We start from the raw sequence: 20777 nt of genomic DNA on the forward strand, positions 1-20777 counted from the left end.
CCTCGCCCAGCGCGTTTGAATCGATATAACAATAGGAAACAAGACAAGAGAGCCGAGCAGCAGAGATATATAGGTACAAAGCACGGCCTCTTATTATCTCTCTATCTCTCATCACTATGTGAATATGTACGCGAATATATGTGTGCCAAATTTTGCTCTTTGATACTCTTCATCTTTCTTTAGCTGCTGATGATATGCTGCTGATATACTTTCTGTCGGTTGGTTATTAGCTGATTTCCGGGGTTTTTCGAATGTTGCAAAAATCCACCCCCAAAACCACCAGCAGCAGCATCAGACGCCCGGATCTCTTCACCGCACTCAAGGACCTCCCGCGCGTCATCTCATTAACCATTCAGAGTGTTCTTTGAAACGATTGGCGATTGGCATGCATGTATATAAATTAGAAGACGGGCGACGCGCTCTTTGAGTCTATATAATATACTGTACACATAATATCTCGTGCGGATTGGCCGCAACAAGCTCGTCTCCAGATTCCACGCTTTATAGTCTTTCTTATTTACATATTATATCCCCACACAGCACATATAGCGTCACCGCGTATTATATAACCTTTGAACTTTCTCTGTGTTGGTTTTATATGTGTAAAAGGCACTGCTGCTGATGCTGCGCTGTGTATATTATATGCCTGTGCCGGTGTCGATCGCGGTTAGTGCTGCGCGCTCGATATAGCGCCCCCAATCTCTTTCTTGTTCATTTTCCGATGTGAGAGAAAAGCATCACATAATACATATTAGAGAGAGCATCACAAGCGGGCACCCCTCTCCTTGCTGGCTGTCTCCTAGATAGATGTTTTGTGACACGAGATATGCTGCTGTGCTGCTCTCACGCCCTTGCTGTGTGTATGCTGTGATGTCGTCTCGTAGCGCTGCTGCTGTGGATGGTCAGGCACTGTAAATGTATGTGCTGTGTGCTGCTCTGCGACTCTTCCGAGCGGAAATCAATAATCTTAACGGGCATATATATAGTCTCCTGCTCTTAGCTCTTCTCTCTCTATGGCTCTCCAAGCAGCAGTAGCATCGCATGTTGTTGTTGTAAAGGGCGAATCTACACACGCACACATATATAGGCCTACGTGTGTAGTAGCATACGTATATATACAACAGCAGAGGCTCTCCTTCAACTTATAATATAGACATCTTTGTGTGCTGCTGCTGCTGTCCAGACCAATCATACAGTATAGCTATAGGCCTATACATCACACAGAAGTTATAGAGCTCGGGCTCTCTCGTCTACTACATCTATATGCAGCCTATAGATGTCTAGTATAGTGTATAATATTTATTTTCCGTCTCTCTCTTACAGCTTTCGGCCAGCATCCGCTTGGATAATCCAGAGTGGCGGCCCAGGAGTCATGGGAGAAAATAACGAACTATAGATCTATCTATGAGTGTAATACCTATGCTAGATAGATTAATATATAACGCAGTCAAGTAGATCTCTCTCTGTATTGAAGCTGGACGCTCTTATATGCTCGGTTATGTATTATAAGTTGTGTTGGGAATGGATAAGAACTTTGTTATAACGTTAGACAGACAGAAATATCCGATTGAGACTGCTGTGCCCTTTGCTCTTGTATAACGACCTACTCAACAGAGAATGGGCTCCTGAATACTGAGAAGCCGCATCAATTCGAAGAATGACATGTGAGCTATATTATAATAATAGTAGCCTTGTATACTGAAATCATCACAATATCACCATCGCTATAATAAATGCGGATGCATTCCGCTTTATAGATTTACAACTCAACGCAACGGCCCGTATAATATGATATATAGAGAGTCCTCGTCGTGCTATGTTTACTGCTTGTTTAGCTTTTTAAGAGGTTTTCGGTTAGATTTATTTCTAAAACAATAGCACATATATAGGCCCTATACATCACTTGCAGTGCGGAATATAAAGAGTATGGACCCTTTTTTTGTTTTTTTATTCCGGTCGTATAGAACGGATGACGCCATCTCATTAACCTGCGTCTCGAGCTGCTTTTCATTTTGATTGTTGGTCGTTTGTGCTGCTGCTGGGATTTTCGACGAATTTCGACGCCAAGCGTAACCAGTTGATATAATGCGATTAACCAGAACAATCGATTAAATTGAATTTATACATTTAAGCAGTTGATCCCGTTTTATTATTTTCTTTACAGATTTATAGTGATTACATTTCTCTTTCTCATTTCACGTCAGGCTCACCAGCAAGTCCTCGTTCTTAAAAATGAAACAAAAATAATAGGAAGAAATACGAAAAAACAGAGAAAAAACAAACAATAAAATTCGTGATAAATTCGGGATTTCATGGCGAGGAGGAGTTTTTTTTCTCCCATTTACGGTAACATAGATTCATTTGGGTTACAAGTAGGCCTACATCGAATTGGCGATTGCTTAGTTGTTGTTTCCATACTCAAAAAAAGTCTATATTACCAAGTACCAACGCCCTTGGAGAGATCTGAACCGAAAATCAAAACGAAACGAACGAACCAGTTCGCCGAGTCCATCTAGGAATGGAAGACCACACCCTCGCAACGCAAATTAATGCCACCTGTTTATCGACTATCGAGGGGGGGGGGATGTGGAGTACCTAAATAATAACTCGTCCAATATCGAAAAACAAACACAAAAGGGAAAACGGGAGGGAAAATTAAAGGGAAAACGAAGAAGTTATGATATTAGTGCCATCAAAGTCGAATCACATTATTAAACGAACAACATCAAATCAAAAGAAATTTCAATTTCGATTTATATGTTGTGCAATTAGGCTATATTATTCCAGCTCGGCCGAGAAGGAACCGAATCGGGACCAGTCGAGTTGATGGTGGAAATTGTCGAGGGTGTTGGTGATGAGCAGCGGGAATCCCAGGGCCCTCTGCCTGGTCGACGGTGCGGCCGTGATGGGGAACCCGCCGAAGAGGCCGCCGGGAGTGGGCGCCGTCGTGCCCAGAACGCGGTTCAAATGGAAGGCGGAAACGACTTTGCGCAAACGCTCGGCTTCCTTCTTGCGGTCGACGAACGAAGGGATCAGTTCCGGTTGACGGGCCGGCTCATCTTCGTCGGAAGCCGACGAGTCGTCCGCCTTCGTCATTTTCGGTGTTTCGATCTTGGTGGAATCCCACATGGGCAGGGCCGCATCGGTCGTGATTTCGGCGGTCATCGCATTGCCGGAAGAAGAAACGGTGGTCGATGTTGATGCTGGTGGCGACTCGGCGTCGATGACGACCATCTCCGCGGGTTTCATTTCGGCCATTTCCTCATTGGTCGACATGGTCGAGGCCGTGATAGTCACCACCGCGACATCCGATTGCTGATGCTCCACCCGACTCTCCGGCTGCGATTCCGGTTTCTGGGCCGCCACCGTGTTGCGGGAGATCCGCTGGAAGTTCCGGCTGAGCTTCGGCATCACTCCTCTACCAGCGCCGATTTCGGCCGTGATGCGGGTGTGGATGGAACCAGCGCTAATGGCGACGCTCATTTGAAGCAATACCAGAACCAAAACTGACAACGCCATACAGTTGCTCATCTGCTGCATTATAATATTAAACCAAAATTCAATCAAATTTCAATTTTTTTAAAAAATAAATTAACAGAATTATTCCCATGATTTGTTTATTAACCGGTATGAAACTGTTTTTACTCACATTAGGATAACCCATGGTGAAAATGAGAGAATGCACTGGGAGATGATGTTGTGTATAACTTTGAATGTGACTAACGGATGAGCTGCCAGTCCTATACCGCGTCCGGCCGCTGCGGATTGTGTTTTGAAACAGGTTTTTTTCTTATTTCTAGACTCGTCTGCTGTCTATACATAATAGCTTCTGGAAGCGCAGCACCTCTCCTATAAAGCATCTCCGAGATGTGTATAGATACATAATATAGCTGACGGCGGTGCCATGACGACTAAAGATCATCGTATAATACGAGGCACATTCAAAGAATTAAGGGAAAACTAGGGCGAGTGATTCAAGTTCCATCATCATCCGTCAGCCTCCAGCTACGTGGAGAAACGGTATGCTGTATGCGGCAATAGGCGAAAGCAATTTCTAGCCAGCAGCAGCGGACGATGTTGATTTCTCCATTTGATTTCAGTTAAGGAAAAACGCCCGATACAAAGTTCAAGTCGAATAATGCGGACAAAAATTTCCCGAAGGGATTTAGGGCGAGGCATTTTGGGGTTGGTGGGGTTGGAGGAAAAATGGAAACGAATGAAATTCGTCTGCTAAGCTCAATAGATGGCTTTGGAGATGAATGAAATTCGCCTGCCAAGCGCAATAGATGGCTTTGGAGATGATGAAATTCGCCTGCCAAGCGCAATAGATGGATTTTGAGTTTTCTTAAGTTACATAGAACTAATTCGGGAAAGAATTTTAAGGATTAATAATTACGGATAAAAATGTTCTGCTAACGTTTTTATGCCATAGCATTCCATTTGTCGTAATTATTAAATTATTTAAAAAATGAAAAAGAAATAAACGGCAGCCACAATTTCAACTTGGTAAAATAAAAACAAAGCAGACGACTTAATCTCATACCTTCTTCTTCTTTGACAACTTTTTTGAGATATCAAAATGACTAGAAGTTGCAGATGAGTGCACCGAAAAATAAATCTATGTCATTTGACTTGGGTGCTCAAAAGAATCATTTACTGAGCACTCGGAGGTTGAAAAACTCATTGACGAACTGAGGACGTCAGCCCAACATCAGACAAACCAAACGGATATTCGTTTAGTGGAGAGAAACTGGCAAAGGTTTTCGTTCATTCTAGATCAATACCAAGAGCAACCACATTTGATCGAGTCACACCTCGATGGACTACTCACTAAAATCATCAACATCATTCGAGAGGAAGTGCTGGATTATGAGGTGAAACATGTGGCCTTCCGATGCCTCTACTTTATATCGAAAGTCAGGGGCTACAAAGTTGTAGCAAGACATCTTCCTCATGAGGTAATGTACTATAGATTTTCCCTGTGATCTAATCGTCTAAATCAAAATTCTTTCTAGACTGCCGATCTGGAGCCTTTGCTACATTACTTGGAAAACCAAGACCCTGGTGTGCAACTAAAATGGGAGACTCATTACGGCTTGCTTCTCTGGCTCAGCATTGTAGTTAAAATCCCATTCCACCTTCAGCGATTTGACACCAGCACTTCAGAGCCAATCATGGAAAGGTAAGAACAAATTAAAACAATATTGATGTCTTTTGAATTAAGATGAGTAAAATTTCTTTCAGAATTCTGAATGTCTGTAAGAAATACCTGGCTGGGACAACAAAAGCTCAGGACATGGCCTTTTATGTATCGGCAATCTATCTTACAAGGCCTGATGTCAAAGATTCCTATCTACCGTGATTCATCAATTGGGCTCATGAGGTTTGCCCTTTTGTTTTCAACTTGAAAATAACTGTCAAGCTTACTGTTTTCATTTCCAACAGGCTCTTACCAAAGATAGTGCTCAGTTAAAAAAAGGAGTTCTTTCAACGTTGGCCGGCGTATTCAAACATGGGCAAAGAGAACAAATGATGGAGCATGCACATGCTGTGCTGCGTACCATCCTGGCGATTAAATTCCAACCGTCAGAATTGCTTATAGTTAAGAAACCGTTGGTGAAGCTGACGCAGCGAATAGGTGAGCCCTTTTTTCGATTCATTTAGCTGGAAGTAATTAAAACGTTTCATGTATTTCTGAATGGCAGGTTTGATATTCTTGAAACCTCGAGTTGCGGGAGAGGAACAGACCTGGAGATACCAGACTTGGAGATACCAGCGGGGCAGCAGACCATTAGCTGCCAATCTGCAACAGAGCCAACCCGTTGAGACTAAAGCAGCTATTTCGGTGAATGATGAAGATGACCACGATTACGACGTGCCGGAAGAAATCGAAGAAGTACTTAACGAGATCCTGCAAGACCCCCCCCCCCCCCCCCCGAGACAAGAACCGTGAAGTCCAGTACTGAATTTAAATCGCTTTCATTTTTTAAAGCATTCCTTTGTCATGAAAATCTTATTTTTTACAGGTACTCTGCAGCAAAAGGCATTGGGCGGCTGACCAGTCGCTTATCAAAGAACTTTGCCGACCAGGTTAGCTTAATATTAATATGAAGACGTAATAATAATCAGCCTTATTCATTGTTGTTGTGTGGCTTACATTCAGTAATTCATGTATCTCTATAGAAAACACTGAACAATATAAAGCTGTACGTGATGCCGCTTGTTACCTCTGCTGGGCTCTTGCCCGATCCTAAGACCCGTCTCTGCACCAGCCATTCGTCCATCAGTTGGCCATAGTCATCACCACCGTGTTCGATCGTGAGGTCAACTGCTGACGGGCTGCCGCTTCTGCCTTCCAGGAACACGTTGGTCGACAGGGCACTTTTCCTCACGGCATCGACATTCTGACCACCTGCGATTAGTTCGCTTACGTAAAAATGCCTATCTCTTACTCAAGTGAGTTTCATTCTGTTTCAAATTCATTTCATTCTGATAACAATTCTCTTTTCTCTCCAGTCTTTTCGTGGCGCAATACGAAGAGTACCGGCCGCATCTCATCCAGCATTTAGTGGATCGTAAAGTCATCCATTGGGACACGGTTATTCGACAGCTAACATCTCAGGTATGGCATGGTGGTGCAATTGAACTTTGCTCATTTAACTTCAGTTGTTAATCAGAATTTTCGTTCAGGCCTTGCATCAAATGACGTTCCTCGATCTGGAGAGTATGAAACTGATTCTTTCTACTCAGATCCTTCCTCGCTGCACAAATCCTGAACTTTATTTACGGCACGGAAGCATTTTGGCCAGTGGCAAAAGACCATCAACGTCGTCTGCCAGATGAACTTGGTCAGTTACCGCTGGTCATTTCTTACTGAATTATTTCTACAATGTTTTCACGATCCTTTAGGTGATGCCGCGATGGAATCCATTACCCAAACTTGTATTGACATCCTGGAGGAGCGTTTCTGATGGAGTTTCGGCGGCGATCCAATGCGCATAGCCGTTTGCCATTTCATCCAAGATCTTAGTTCGGGGGGTTTCCCGTTGCTGGACGCTGTAGTCGACCGTTGGTTGAAGGCGTTACGAGAGTGTCTCGCTTCAGCCGATTCAAATGTCCAGCAATCGGCCATCAGCACCGTCACCGCTTTGATTGGCGAATACTTCCGGCATCAGCTAGTGGAGAAACTCACTGCCTTGTTGAACCATTTCCTACCCGAGGTGCCGAGCAACAACCAAAAGGCGAGAGTACGAAACCCACTAGCCCTGGGCTCAATGCCTCGCTTCCTCCTCACCGTTTCCTTGCCGAAAGTCATCCAACAGATGTGCACCTGCGCTCTCATCACCGACAAAACTCTCCAATGGGCCGAATAATCTCGAAAAAATGCTCTGACAGCTCTTTCGTTCGTCTGCACAACCATTGGGATCGCCCCATCCAGCCCAGGTAAAATGACAGACGGCCTCATTTTCATTTATTTTGAGATTAGTCTCAATTTTATTTATTATTTCACAGGTGGGGTTGATCAAGTGACACCGTTGGCCGGAATATTCCGCACATTCGTCGATGGCCTTGAAAATTACACGGTGGATAGCCGTGGAGATATTGGAGCTATCGTCCGTGAATCGGCAATGTATTCTATTCAGGTTCCGTTTAGAATTCTTTTATTTCAAATAAAATAAATCGAAAGAAAAGATTGAATATTTCTACAGGTTGTTTAGGTATTGACCAACACCTCGCAACCAGAACTACTTGAAGCTGACCTGATCTGCTCCGTATTGCATGCGGTGGCTAAACATTCGACGGAAAAATCCGTCGTACCCGGTTGTTGGCCACCAACGTCTTTTCTTCTCTCATCTAAGTCTGGTACTTACAGAAAACAACTTAATTCTTAACTTTCATACCTATAACGAATTGATGTTTGTTTTAGTGATCCCACCATTCCTCACATTGAGCAGTTGGAAGAATTGCGTTCCATCATTCCACCGCCTCCGCTGGACATTTCGACCGAGAATGAATGTTTCGATTTGTGGATGAAGGTGATGCAACTCGACACTTACCGCAAAGCCGTCATCACCGGACTTGTTTCCAGCATCGGCAGTCTCACGGAGAGTTTGGTATGCATTTGCATTTATTAAGCAACACCTCGAGTATTGCTTATGACCTAACTTGTTGTCTCGCAGGTTAAAAGTTCCAGCGCTCCATTCATGAGTTACCTCCGCCAGTTGGTGGCCGAGAACAAATTGGATGAACTGAATTTGGTTACCCGGGATATTCTAAACGTGTTTCAAGAGAATTTGAATAGTGTCCGACTGATGCCGTACATTTTCAACTTCCTGGACCATCTCTTGTCGTCCGGATGTTTGGATTCCGTTTTCAAATCCATGTCACGGTCGCTGTTGACCTTGATTCGTACTGAGATGACCAATGGCGGTAAACCGTTAAAAGTATTCATTTTAATTAAATTACAAATTTAAATATTTAGAAATCTAATTTAGACTGTTGATTATCATCTTTTTTTACATTGTTGATATCGTCGGTGGATTTGTACTGTCACCTATTCAGAGGTGATCAAGTGACGTTCGATAAATCAATCATTCACCTGTTAAATCTGCTAGTGAATCGGTTCCCTCGCGTTCGTAAAATCACGGCCACCAAGTTGTACGAGACGCTGCTGACTCTGACAGATATTAGCCCGTCGTTGGCCAATCACCAAGACGACATCTTGACCATTCCCAGCGACACTGACTGGGACGAAAACGTCGAAGCTTTGAAGCCCGTCAAGACTCAGCTTCGCTCACTTTTCATTCCGCCGACTTTGAATCCTTGAAATTCTTAGCCTTTCATTCAAATTATTTGCTTATTTAAAATTAAATAACCACCCGAAATTGTGTCATTAATTTATAGGAAATACAATTTCGATTGTTTGGCTGCACTAAAGCCGTCTTTATTGGCGAATTGCAAGTCTTGCCGAGCGGGGCTTACTGATCAAGCGTGATAGCGGTTTCCTCCGAACACCCAGAAATTAAACATTTCAGGTTTTAAAACCAAGGACAGCAACTCCCGATGAAATTATGCGACCTATATCGGGAAACTCGCGCGCACAGCAAAAGATCGGAATTACTAACACAACCATACTGTAACAATATTTACAAATGACATTTCACTTCAAATCCACAATGAATGCAAATATCTGCCCTTCGGGAACCTCTCCAAGGAGACTCGGCGCATTGGTAGCAGTAGTAAAAGTGAATTCTAATCTGTATTCTATTCTATAGTAATGAAGGGAGAAGTGCACTAGATGGCGCGAGTGTCTTTGTTAAAGACGAAATTTCGCCATTTGCTTTTCTGCACTTTTCGATAACGATCGTTACGTACTCCAGTCATGTTGCAGTCCTTTATTTCCTGAAATTCTTCGTCTTAAAAATCGTAATTCTTGCTTGGATTCCTTAAGACTACTAAATTTTAATTATTTGTGTTGTTAATTTATAGGTAAAAATCTACTTGCAATTTCATCGTATGGCCCGAAAGGCCGAAACTGCTGTACATTTTGCCAAAATGTCGTCTCTTGCTGCATGCATGGATGTACGTTTCCTGAGTCGTCACATTCAGAAACACTTAAGAACAGTTACAGTATTCTTTTGATAACTTTCCGACCTTTAGGCTACCAATTTATTATTTATTTTGGAAATTTACAGGTTATTTAGGAAATCATGTCCATTGGACCAAATCTTTTGATTATGTTGCATGACGGATGTCCATTTTGCCAAAATATCATCTCTTGCTGTATGTCTCTTCCCATGCTGAAGCACTCACTAACTGCAAAAGTAACTGTTGATTACATTTTATTACCAGAAAATTAGATGTAGTTAATTTATGACCAGAAAATACCCTTTATCTGATTGAAAGCCCCTTATTGATCTTGTATAGAATTTCAGATAAGTTTACATTGCATATGCTTTTACAAACAAGTAGGAAAATCTTGACAGCGGAAGAATCCATGTAAAATTTTCTCATGATTGAAGTCCAGTAGAGCTGTTGCATGCAGTTTGTTGTGCTGGTGTTTTTACATTCTCTAGTTATTGAAGTCTTCACCAGATTCAATTCTTTACTACTCTTTGATCTGGACAAACAAAAAAAATTGTCCCTCTTGAAAGGTGATCACCATTTGAGCTTTAATTAAGGACAAATCTAGGATTGATTGATCAGAGGTATTTTTTGCTGTCGCTACAATTTGGTTTGAACATTTCATCTAAATAAGCTCTTTTTTCAGGTTAATCCCTCACCGTTGTTTAATGAAGGGAGTCAGCGGTGGTGTGGCTCTGCAGTACTAAGCCAATCACATGGCGCAAAATGAATTGTCCCTTACGACCAGACGATGGAGCAGATTGCCTTACCCATTCCGTAAATGTATGTATGTGAGTATTTTACCAACAAAAGAAAAGTGCGCATCTTCAACACGGCGGACGACCAGGGATCGAAAATGGCCGTCTTTTTTTTAAGGAGTCGACATGTTTAACAAAATGAAATGTAGAAGAAATTGCGCGAACAGCCGTTTCTCTTTTGGGTCAGCTCGCACAAGTCCATCTGGAGTCAAATCCTCTTCAGTTTGGCCGTCATTATCAACTTGGTTGTCGCCTTCTTTTACCCGATTGACACTGACGGACCGGCTCCTGATCCATTAGCATTTGAAACTGCTCTAGCATTGCCACTTTGAAGCAAACGACCTTTGTTCCTTCTCTACGAGAGGCACCTTGTAGAGGAATCTCGTGCTGGTGTAGGAATCCCAACTCAACCGTCGTCTGCTTCACACCCATGTTCGACACAGTTCGTCAAATCAAACATGTACTGTGTAAGACTAAGTATTTCGAATTTAAAATATGTTTCCTTTTGCTGATTATTATTATTATTCTCATAGAATGAAGAGGAGTAATTCCAAACCACACTTGCACGGTGTTAGTTAGACCACAACCTTTTACCAGCCTCCATAAAAGAAAGGATTCACCATTGGACTCTTTACTTTTTTCTAGTGATAAATTTTTATTGATTTTGCGAGTAAACGCTCTAAAATTTGCGAAAGTTGGTTAGGTAAATTTAAATCCGCTAATTTGTTCAACGACTTAAAATATTTTCTACGCGGAGAAAAGTGATACAATGAAAAGCTGGTAAATGTAAAGATATATTAGAATAATTAGAATTCAAATTTGTAATTTTCATGATTGGACTGAATTGAAGCACAACAAGGTGTAAAACAATATCTTAAACATAAAATGATAAATCATAATAGGATTCTTGGTTAAATTCATAACCTACCAAAAGTTTTCATTAGGTCATGTGCTTCACAAGGTAACCCTTACTACCACAGCTTTTCTTATCCTCCTAGTTTTACAGTGGGTGAGTAACCACTGACTGGCATTGGACTGGTTAGTTAGGTAAACAATGTCACAGAAAACATCTACACAACTTAATGATATTGATTGAAAGTAAGTTCTTCTGTAACCATCATCTTCTTCAAATTGTAGCACAATGTCGAAGGGTTAACCTGAAATAAAATAAATTACTAATTAAGAATGCAGTAAAAAAAAAATAATGACAAGATACCTGGAATAGGTTCAACATCTCTTGGCATTCCAATAGTGGATAAGGAACAATGGTGACGGATTAAACATAAAATATTATTAAGATGTAAATTTCAAACAAGATTGCAGTGACAGCAAGCAATACCTCAAATGAACCAATTGAAAGGAACCAATCCACAGAAAGGAAGAGCTCAGCTACTCAGCTAAGTACTTGCAATATGGTATGTCTGCAATATCACCTAGAAAAATCAAACAAAAACCTCAGGACAAATACAATTGATTGTAGATGTAGAAAATGTTATTTAGTTTATGTGCTCAAACTGCAGCTCACCATTATTAAAATCGGAAAAGACAGTCAATTAAGTGAAATGACAACTCAAAGTTCTTGGATTCATTTCAGATTCACCATTTACAAAACATGCATCTGAAAGACAAGAACAGAAAATTTGTAAGATTGCTGCGATATTACAATTTTTGATTCCATTTTTATTACAGCTGCAGGATTGATGACAGCTTAAATTCCTGGCCAGCTTCAACATATGGTCGTCATTACGTGGCAAATGATGAAAAATGAACTTGTAAATATGGATGAAAAACATTTAATTAAAATCATACATGTTAACTTATGCTGGTATTGATTTCACTTTCCGAATTCTTTCAATTTTCCACATTTCAGCTGTCAGCTACTTCCTTGGGAGCTTGGACAATCGTCTCGTCTGCATGAAGCACTGGCATCATCTAGCGGTTGTTTTTTAGACGATTGTCCATCTAGCGGTTGATCATTAGACGATTGTCCAGTGTGCCGCTAGATGGTTTTTGTATTATTTTTAAAATGGCGAAATGTGTGAAGAGCTTCTGTCATCTTCTGTTTTTCGAATTTTCATGTTTTATTTCATGTTTTACTGCCCAAAATCAACCAATTAATTACATGTAAGCTTATTGTGATTATTCCACCTAAATAGTAGACAATTTCTATCACTCACTGTGTACTTGACCAATTGACTAATTGTGAACTGTACTTGGAATTCTAGAAAATGTACCTGCCGTCTAGTCATCAGATTAAATTTGGACCCCATTTAACAACCAATTGCTCAACTCTTCTGTAACTCACACCCTCAGCTTCATCTGCATCATCCTCTCACATCTTAGACAAAACTGCAAGCTGTTATGCCCAAAAGTTGTGGCATTGCATATATGGTTACAGGTAAGCATAACCTTCCGAATTTACTACCTCATCATCCATCAATGCAATAAAATAATCTCAAAATTCACACCCATTTGTTTAACAGGTTCTTTCTTGTCTGAAAGATGTTTACACCTTTGGACACTTTTGGTGGGGTTGTAGCGTCATGAAATTGTATTGCTGCCATTCCCTGCATCTCCCACTTCATAGCTGCAAGAAACGAGCCTTCAACAGATTGAGGTAAAGGTGTGCTTCTATGTTCTTGATTTATCATGTAATTAACTTTGGATTTCACCTTGGTCGTGGGTATTTATGGGCCTCACTGCAATGTTAAAACCTTTTTCTGTTCTTTGCTTTAGGAATTCATAGGTTGTGTGGTATGCCATTGGATCCATTGGATTTCGCGAGTCAGCCGCCTATGTCAATCTACAACGCAGTTTCTTTATTGGAATTGTGTGGTCCTGGCACAGAGATCCTTGATGCTGGCCTTTGTCCATTACATAAGAGTGACTTCTACCAACTCTCTGCTCTATCCTTATCTTCGCTATCCACACTCATCTAGCTTCTCTGCTATTATGCTGCTAAACAATTCGTCGTACTTCACTGACGAGTTAGACCAGTCGCTTCCGTCCTCAGCGACACACCTATACTGTCACTCCACGGAATTATGCCCAGGTACCCGACAATTGACTTATTTTCTTAGATTTATCTACTAGTAATTAGTAGTAGTAATAATCTACTTGCGTTAAACTCTGTGTCAGTGTAATAATTCCAAAATCAGGCCTTTTTAGCTATCTTGCGCGCAAACGAAGTAATACCATGTAATACTTCGACTTTTTTTTAACGCTAGATGGCTTTACGATAATTTTCAGCTGTCGAAACAGTCAGTTTCAGTTTCTTTGCAAATCTTTTTAGACATTTATCGGCAATTTTTTGTGAAAATTTTTTAGTGCTAACTGATGATAACTATTCCACCAACAAAGCTCACTTGTAAATTTTTTTATTTTTGCTCTTTTTTTTCTACTTCCGGTTTTCTCATTTCAGTCCGTAGTTCAGTAAATATTAATTCGACGCACCAAAAAACCACATATTCGTGATCCTCGTCAAATTTGTGGTAAAGTTCATGTTTTTATTTTTACGTACGCGTACTTCCGGTTTGCAGAATTTTCCTGAACTATAGTTCAGGAAAATTCTCGATTTTGGCCAAATTTTGGATTTCGTTTAAATCACGTCTATTTGACCCCAAATTTCATGGAGATCACGAATATGTGGTTTAATTTGACGACAGCTCAATGGTTGAGGCGCTGTGGTTACTTCCGGTTTACTTCCGGATTTTTTTTTAAAGACTAGCAAGTGAGCTTTGTAATGTGTACAGTTTTCAATATTGTTAGCTAGATTTTAAGAAATTTAAAGCGCGCCTTTAAAGTTTTGAGCAAAAAACCCAGAACAATGAACCTATGTGTGTTATGTGACTATTATGTAACTTTTATTGGTATGTCACTAAATAAGAATTGTTTTCTCTTTATTCAGGTAATGCAGAGGAAACGTCGAGAAGATGAAAATCGAAACGTCGTCGGTATCTCCAAAATGTCAGCGCGGATCATCATTTGTTGTTGGTAATGTGTTTGTGTTTGTGTTTGTGTTAGTTAACCCGTTGGCTGCCACGCCTTTGTTCTCCCCTAGCTCCTTAGCACGGGCCGCGCTGTTGGGTCTCGTGGTTTTCATGCCGCGGGGTCGGACAGTCGCACCAGCCCCAGATTCGCCGAAAGGCCCTGTTAGGCAATGCACCATAGGGACTTCCCCCTTGTCGATGCGGTGATGGATTCTAGAGGTTGTGCATTCCATCTTCTCCTGTCACCGTGTCAGCCCGGACTTGTCAGCAATGGCAAGTCCCACCTTGGTCATCGATCCTTCAGACGTGGCGCGTAGAGTAGAGAGCAACCTACGGGTTGTATGGCGTGGCAGCCAACGGGTTAATTTAAGTGTGTGTGTGCATATGTGTATATATGTGTATGAATTGTATAATTTATGTGAGTGTTTAATGTGGTGGAATTTTGAAATTCCAAGTGACAATCATTTTCAGACTCAAACAACCAAACACTATTTGCAATTCCTTTGTTACGCTTTCAGTTAAAAATGGAGCTAAACTTAAAAAAATTAGAGTAAACTCCAACCAGTACGTTTCTTTTGTTAGTTTTCCTGAAAAAAATGTTCGTTCTAATATCAGAATATGTTCGAGAGCAAAGTGACAATAATAGAAGCGATTCCAACAAATGTGCAATGTCAAAAGGCTTGAAGGTTTTAAAAATTCGTAGTTAAGATAGTTACCATTAAAAAATATATTTCCTCATTTCATATCAACAAAAATTCCAAGTGATTAGTAACCATTTTAACATCACCAACAACCTTGAACACAATTAAACTAAACGAAATTTCAGCTCTAGTATATAGGAGCCTTCACGAGTAAACTGGAGAAGCGAAGATTGTGTTGTAATATCCAGGTACCTTAGTAGTGTAGTAACTCGGGGAAGTAGAAAACTTCGGTATAGTAGGTGGGAGCAACGTAGGTTATTGAGTATTGAGCGTAGTTTGTGGTGTAGTACTTGGGAGTCTTGGTTGTGTAGTACTTGGGAGCCTCGGTATAGTAGCTGAGGGATGTAGCGTAATGTGCGACCTCTCCGGTGAAATACTTGGAAACCTCAGTGTAAAAGGCTGGAAAAGAATACTTGGTGGTGTAGTACTCCGCTGCCTTCGTGGTGTAGTACTCCGCTGCCTTCGTGGTGTAGTACTCCGCTGCCTTCGTGGTGTAACTCGGGGCAGAGTTATATTTTGGGGCTTCGGTGTAGCAGTTCGGGGCATCATAAGTTGTGGGTTATACTCTGGTGAATAGTGGTGTAGTATGCGGTTGTTGCGTATGTTTTTGCTGTGTAGTAAGACGGCGGCGTTGCGGTTTGGTATCCACCATACCCACGATACATCGGTACACCAGTGGTCGACCCAGCCTTCAACGATACGACATCCAACAGCAGCACGACGAAATAGTTTACCAGACAACTAATCGATTTAAAAATTATAATAACTTGCATGTTGAAAAATAGAAAAAAAGTATAACTTCATGTAAAAATGTTAACCCATGATTGAAAACTAGTGATACGACGAAGAACGCAGTTGGTGAACATTCGACCATCTCAGTGTAGTACTTGGGGCGTCGGTGTAGAAACTGGTCGTTGCGTTTGATGCTGTTTTGTAGTAAGACGGCGGCGTTGCGGTTTGGTATCCGCAGTACCCAGGAGACATGGGTAAACGATTGGTCGACCCAGCCATCAACGATGCAAAGCAGCACGACATCTTAGTTAACTAAGAATTTAATAAATTTGAAAATTAATTTTCAGCTATATCTGGTCACATCAACAACTAAAAACGAGAAAGAATTAACGAAATAAATATTAATACTTACATATGATTCCGAATTGTTTTAACACGACAAAGAAAGCAGTTGTTGCCGTGTCGGAGATGATCACTTGACTGATTTCCTCGTTTTGGCTTTATGAAGGGACCCGATATCTCGCCAGGGGCACAGTAACCAGCGGTACGGTACAACGCCCAACAGCAGCACGACGCCTTAGTTAACTAGACAATCAATAAATTCAAACAAAAATATTCAGTAATTAATGACATAAACAAAAGTCGAAAGTAGCATTAATACAACAGTAAAAAAAAAACAGAATATTTACCCATGATTACGAACAGGTAACACGATGAAGAAGGCAGTTGGTAAAAAATAGTGCGCAGCAGCAGTTATTGCGGTGTCGGAGATCATCATTCGACTGATTTCAAACGCCTTTTCTCTCTCCTTTTATACAATTTTTTTTTCATCCCTCCACCTCTTAAGCCTTGCGGCAATTGTACCTGCTTGATACTTATGAAACACGTCCCTTTCTCACCCAACCTCTACACAATTTTTGACACGTTTAACGTAATGATCCACGTGACCTTCGAAAGTGAAGGAAATGCAAACCGGCCCTTCCTCCTGCACGTTGACGTTGCTGGGGATGGGTCTTCAAAAACCAATATTTTTTTTCTTTCTTTCTGTGGGGTGGGGGTGGGTGAAGGAGCAGACGGTTTGTGGTTGATAATTTGGAACACTCGGACAAACACAAAATCACTCAAAGATTGGTTTTTTTACTCCGGTTAACTGGATGGTAAGATCGAATTGATAGGGAAGATTTGATTAGTTCTTGATGGGGGAGCACAGTTGCTACTGTATTTTTTTGGTTCGCTCCGTCTTGGCTTTTTCTTCTTCTTCTTTCTTTTGTTTCCTTCCTTTTGGATTCACAACAATCAAAGACCCATTCCACGGTCTTTGGACGATTCTTCCCTTTGAATGGAAAGTGATTTGTAACCACCGACATCCACCACCCTACCAACGTAGTATCCGTCGTCCATAGAAAACCACGGAGAGGGGTAGTAGAGCTTCGATGGCCAGTCTAGCGGGCGACGAGGTTTGTTGCGTTGTTATCCGATGATTCTCCGCTCACTGACTCCTGATGATCGAAGAAGAAGAGAAAGTCCGGGGAGGGGGGCTCACGTTGGTTTCGACGATAATGTCAAACGACGGCAACGTCATTACGAGTCAACTCCATTGTCCTTTCTTTCTTCTTCTTCTCCCTTGGCTTTCGCTCTGATGATTTCCAATCTATAACAAAAAAAAAGAAATAGAAACATTAGAAACGTGGAAATCAAAATTCGAAAATTAAACGTTTTTGGCGCGATTTTCAAAAAACAAAAAAAGTCTATCGAATGACGATTGAGCAATCGGCCAATTGACGTAAGAATTGAGATTTATTGGCGTCAAAGACGGTTAAGTGGCCTGAGGGAGATGCTGTAAGATGCTGTGTTCCTTTTATCAAGTAGCCAGCTTACGACATGTCAAACATTTTAGTTTCTTTTTGGGTTGTTGTTGTCTCCCTTTTTTTTTATTCATGGAACTCGGAACAATTTCCTGTCGCCTATTTTCAGATTGGAGAGTGGCGGCGGCAGAGTGGGAGTGTCCGTGCTGTTAGCATCGCTCATCCACTCTTGGCGAGAATTCCGGCGACGAGATCGGCATCCTTGATGACTTACATCCCGCACAGACTAGGGGGACAGACCCCCCGAAAGAGAAAGAAAGAAAAAAGTACACGACGTCGCGACGCTCGCCACATTTCAAACAAGAACGAATAGCTGTCGCTAAAGTGCTAAACAGAAAATACTGTGGACACAAAAAGGCGAAAAAATGGTTGTGGGAAAGGTCGTGGCGGATTCAACATATTCGGACTGTGAGCTCTCAAAGTGAAGCTTGTACACACTCCACTTGTCGTTTTCGTTATTCATGTCCCACTGTCGTCGTTTTATCGATCCATTTTTGGGGGGCTCCCGATAATGTTAAAAAGACCTACCGGGGCAGCCGTGTAACAGTTGCAATAGTTAATATGCAGAGAAGAAATAATTCAAGTTTAGCTACCAGACTTTTTTTCTTCCCCCAGTTACTCTCTCCAAAAGTTGAAAAGATAAAAAGGAGGAAACTTTGATCGATTTTTGTTGCAGACCAGAAAAAATGAAGCCCGTGTCTATTACCAAGGCTTATAGAAAACGTTTGAACAATGAACTTTAATTAACTCTTTAAAAAGCGTCGATTTGAATGGAAATCATTCGAATCAATTGATTCCAAGAGTTGATACAGCTTATTTCAGCCGGATGATTTCATCTTCTTAGCTGATGCATAGAGAAATGTTTAAATTCTAGATTTTAATTCCTATGGAATACTTGAATCACGTACAGGTAGAATTCGTTAAATTGTTTCTACGGCGGTGGAGGAATCATGCCGGCAATGACAATTTGTTCATTGCGAATTCTCCAACGTCGCAGATTAACAACCATCGATTCCCCGACTACTTAGAATTGAATTGTAACTCCTTATAAACACTGCTTACTCTGCCGAGTAATTGGTGAAATCGGACGAGTAAACTGAGCACAATCAGTGTCTAAATAAATCGAAATCCAACATTTCTTTTTGAGGCTCGCCTTGCTAGCAGAAGGTTAACAATGTTCACTGTTGGCAAAGCAGATGTTCCACACGGGCAAACTAATTATAGGGATGAATCAATAGGAAATCAATACCCCCGCTACTCTGTTAATCAAAGGACCACAATCGATCCAATGACATTTTCACAGTGAGCATAATACGTGCTACTAATGCGGCCGATTGCTGAACTGTTGATAATACGCCCATTCTCAGGTTATTCAGATTGAAAAAAAAAAAGACGAAATGGAACTTGATAGAATAGAGCTGGCTGAATGGATACATGTCAAAGATGATGAGATGTGAGGGGGTACGCGCTGCTAATGCCATTTCGTGCTGCCAATTTCGAGATACTTCACTTAAATTTCTTTGTTGGTTACGACATTGAAAGAAAAATGCTCAATTTCTAAGAAATTCTCATAAAGTTTTCCCTTAGTTGTACTTTCTTTCTCCTTCTTCTTGTCCTGTATTGTTTGACGGCGTTTGTTCAAAGTATGTTACGTAACGCATCGGGCCTGCCTTGTATTCAGACTGCTACCAGCATCATAGACCGTTTCCTAGCAGCCGATTTTCCCTGAACTATCTACTTTCATCAATACTTTGTTTTTCAATGGAAAATGACAGATTTCTAAGAATGAACTTTGTCATTAGCATCGCGTAGAATCGAAAGTGTGGTGGTGATTACGGTCGTGTCAATTCTTTTGGCAGTTCTTAGAAGAAACAAGAGCGGCCAGCACACTATCACGCATGACACTTTGGAGACGTTCATTATCTACACGATTAATTTCAGTAATTTCGAAGCTAAGGGTTACTTGTGATCGAACTTTGAAATTGAGTTTTCTTTTCAAATTGATCAGAGATCAGAGATGTATGATCACTGCCAGTTGTGACCATCCGCCTCGTCATGATTGGATTAGGTTCTGACAGCAAGTAACTCTTAAATGATGATAGTAAAATGATATGTTAAATTGTTTCGCATGTGTCAGAATGGGTATGTGAACATTTGATTCGCCAGTCAAGTTCACCATTTCTGCCTTTAACACAATTAACATAAATCTTACAAGTATTTATGCGTAATTCTTAAATGACCATAGCTCATTTTTTTAATGTACGCGGTTTCAATTGCTTCAAAAGTTATCAGCGGAAAATCATCAACTGCAAGAAGAATTTCGTTGACGCAAAATAAACCTTTTTTTTACCTAGCCCTGAGGCTACGGCTGATACCTCCCGGTACCTCTACACCCTAGTCGACGTAAAATGTTCATTCCATCCAGTCGACCTCTTTTCTAATTAAAGTTTAGATTTCATTGTAAACCAGCCCTGTTTGATAAATTGGCGTGGTTTGCATTGATATCGATAGGGCACCGCAAAAATGGCGAACACTGCAACAATGCGCAAATAAAATAATTGCGTTTCCTCCATATTAAACGAGGGGGCATCCATTAATTGAGATGGCAAAGCAATCAAATATATATACCGACGCCATTCATGGCCAGAGTCAGGCGTTGGCAATCGCAATCGCTTAATTAATTCGTTAAAGCTCTTCTTTGATGTTGTAGTCGAATTTGAATTCATTGGCGCGCGTCAGAGTGCCACAACGAGATCAATACTTTTCCCTCACACTGGCCGAGTTTCACGTTCAACAAGTAGAAGTCGAACTTTCTGGAGACAAAAATCCAGAACAAATGCGCATGTTACTCGAATCACAAGGAACAACATTTTCAAAGCGATTAGAAAATGTTATTAAAAAAAAAAACATAAACTTGATTGCAATCACTCCAGACAAGATGAACAATTGATTTTCAAAGTGAAATGAATTAATCATCAAGCCCATGTTGAATTAGTGACAAAAAAAGAAATGAAAGAAAAAATGGGAATACAAGGAGTCACTGACCCCCGCTAGGCATGACGTAGGTTCCCTCACCGTTTGTTCTCCGTACCACCTGCGTGAATCATT

General features: G+C 41.0%; 1 protein-coding gene and 5 long non-coding RNA genes across 16 annotated transcripts; 3 read left to right on the top strand and 3 right to left on the bottom strand.

The window, feature by feature from the left end:
- Window positions 1-2778: 2778 nt before the first annotated feature.
- Window positions 2779-3734, bottom strand: LOC124341732. The gene is made up of 2 exons (XM_046794668.1): window positions 3650-3734; window positions 2779-3534 (listed from the first exon to the last, which is right to left on the bottom strand). Exons 1-2 carry the CDS (start codon window positions 3662-3664, stop codon window positions 2779-2781), a joined length of 771 nt encoding a protein of 256 aa, XP_046650624.1. The 5' UTR covers window positions 3665-3734.
- An 813-nt stretch (window positions 3735-4547) lies between these two features.
- On the top strand, window positions 4548-8924 carry LOC124342480. 4 transcript variants are annotated; one of them, XR_006918841.1, is made up of 15 exons: window positions 4548-4958; window positions 5016-5182; window positions 5245-5383; window positions 5446-5638; window positions 5706-5959; window positions 6027-6115; window positions 6184-6456; window positions 6517-6622; window positions 6691-6848; window positions 6910-7443; window positions 7513-7643; window positions 7710-7863; window positions 7928-8114; window positions 8181-8444; window positions 8563-8924. It is a non-coding gene; the product is annotated as an uncharacterized LOC124342480 (long non-coding RNA). The 4 variants fall into 4 exon arrangements; XR_006918840.1 differs by having other exon boundaries at window positions 6027-6090; XR_006918842.1 differs by having other exon boundaries at window positions 6027-6090; window positions 8181-8430.
- Window positions 8925-9280: 356 nt separating this feature from the next.
- On the top strand, window positions 9281-11027 carry LOC124342486. 7 transcript variants are annotated; one of them, XR_006918862.1, is made up of 6 exons: window positions 9281-9426; window positions 9490-9630; window positions 9696-9824; window positions 9907-10208; window positions 10271-10847; window positions 10916-11027. It is a non-coding gene; the product is annotated as an uncharacterized LOC124342486 (long non-coding RNA). The 7 variants fall into 7 exon arrangements; XR_006918863.1 differs by having other exon boundaries at window positions 9928-10208; XR_006918860.1 differs by having other exon boundaries at window positions 9970-10208.
- Window positions 11028-11160: 133 nt separating this feature from the next.
- LOC124342484 lies at window positions 11161-12308 on the bottom strand. 2 transcript variants are annotated; one of them, XR_006918854.1, is made up of 5 exons: window positions 12192-12307; window positions 12070-12151; window positions 11908-12000; window positions 11599-11815; window positions 11161-11539 (listed from the first exon to the last, which is right to left on the bottom strand). It is a non-coding gene; the product is annotated as an uncharacterized LOC124342484 (long non-coding RNA). The 2 variants fall into 2 exon arrangements; XR_006918853.1 differs by having other exon boundaries at window positions 12070-12308.
- A 107-nt stretch (window positions 12309-12415) lies between these two features.
- On the top strand, window positions 12416-13423 carry LOC124342497. The gene is made up of 4 exons (XR_006918876.1): window positions 12416-12506; window positions 12608-12780; window positions 12866-12999; window positions 13119-13423. It is a non-coding gene; the product is annotated as an uncharacterized LOC124342497 (long non-coding RNA).
- Window positions 13424-15086: 1663 nt separating this feature from the next.
- LOC124342500 lies at window positions 15087-16834 on the bottom strand. The gene is made up of 4 exons (XR_006918879.1): window positions 16494-16834; window positions 16217-16389; window positions 15891-16116; window positions 15087-15813 (listed from the first exon to the last, which is right to left on the bottom strand). It is a non-coding gene; the product is annotated as an uncharacterized LOC124342500 (long non-coding RNA).
- Between the last annotated feature and the right edge of the window lie 3943 nt (window positions 16835-20777).

This window comes from Daphnia pulicaria, chromosome 6, assembly GCF_021234035.1.
Source record: "Daphnia pulicaria isolate SC F1-1A chromosome 6, SC_F0-13Bv2, whole genome shotgun sequence".
NCBI lineage: Eukaryota > Metazoa > Arthropoda > Branchiopoda > Diplostraca > Daphniidae > Daphnia > Daphnia pulicaria.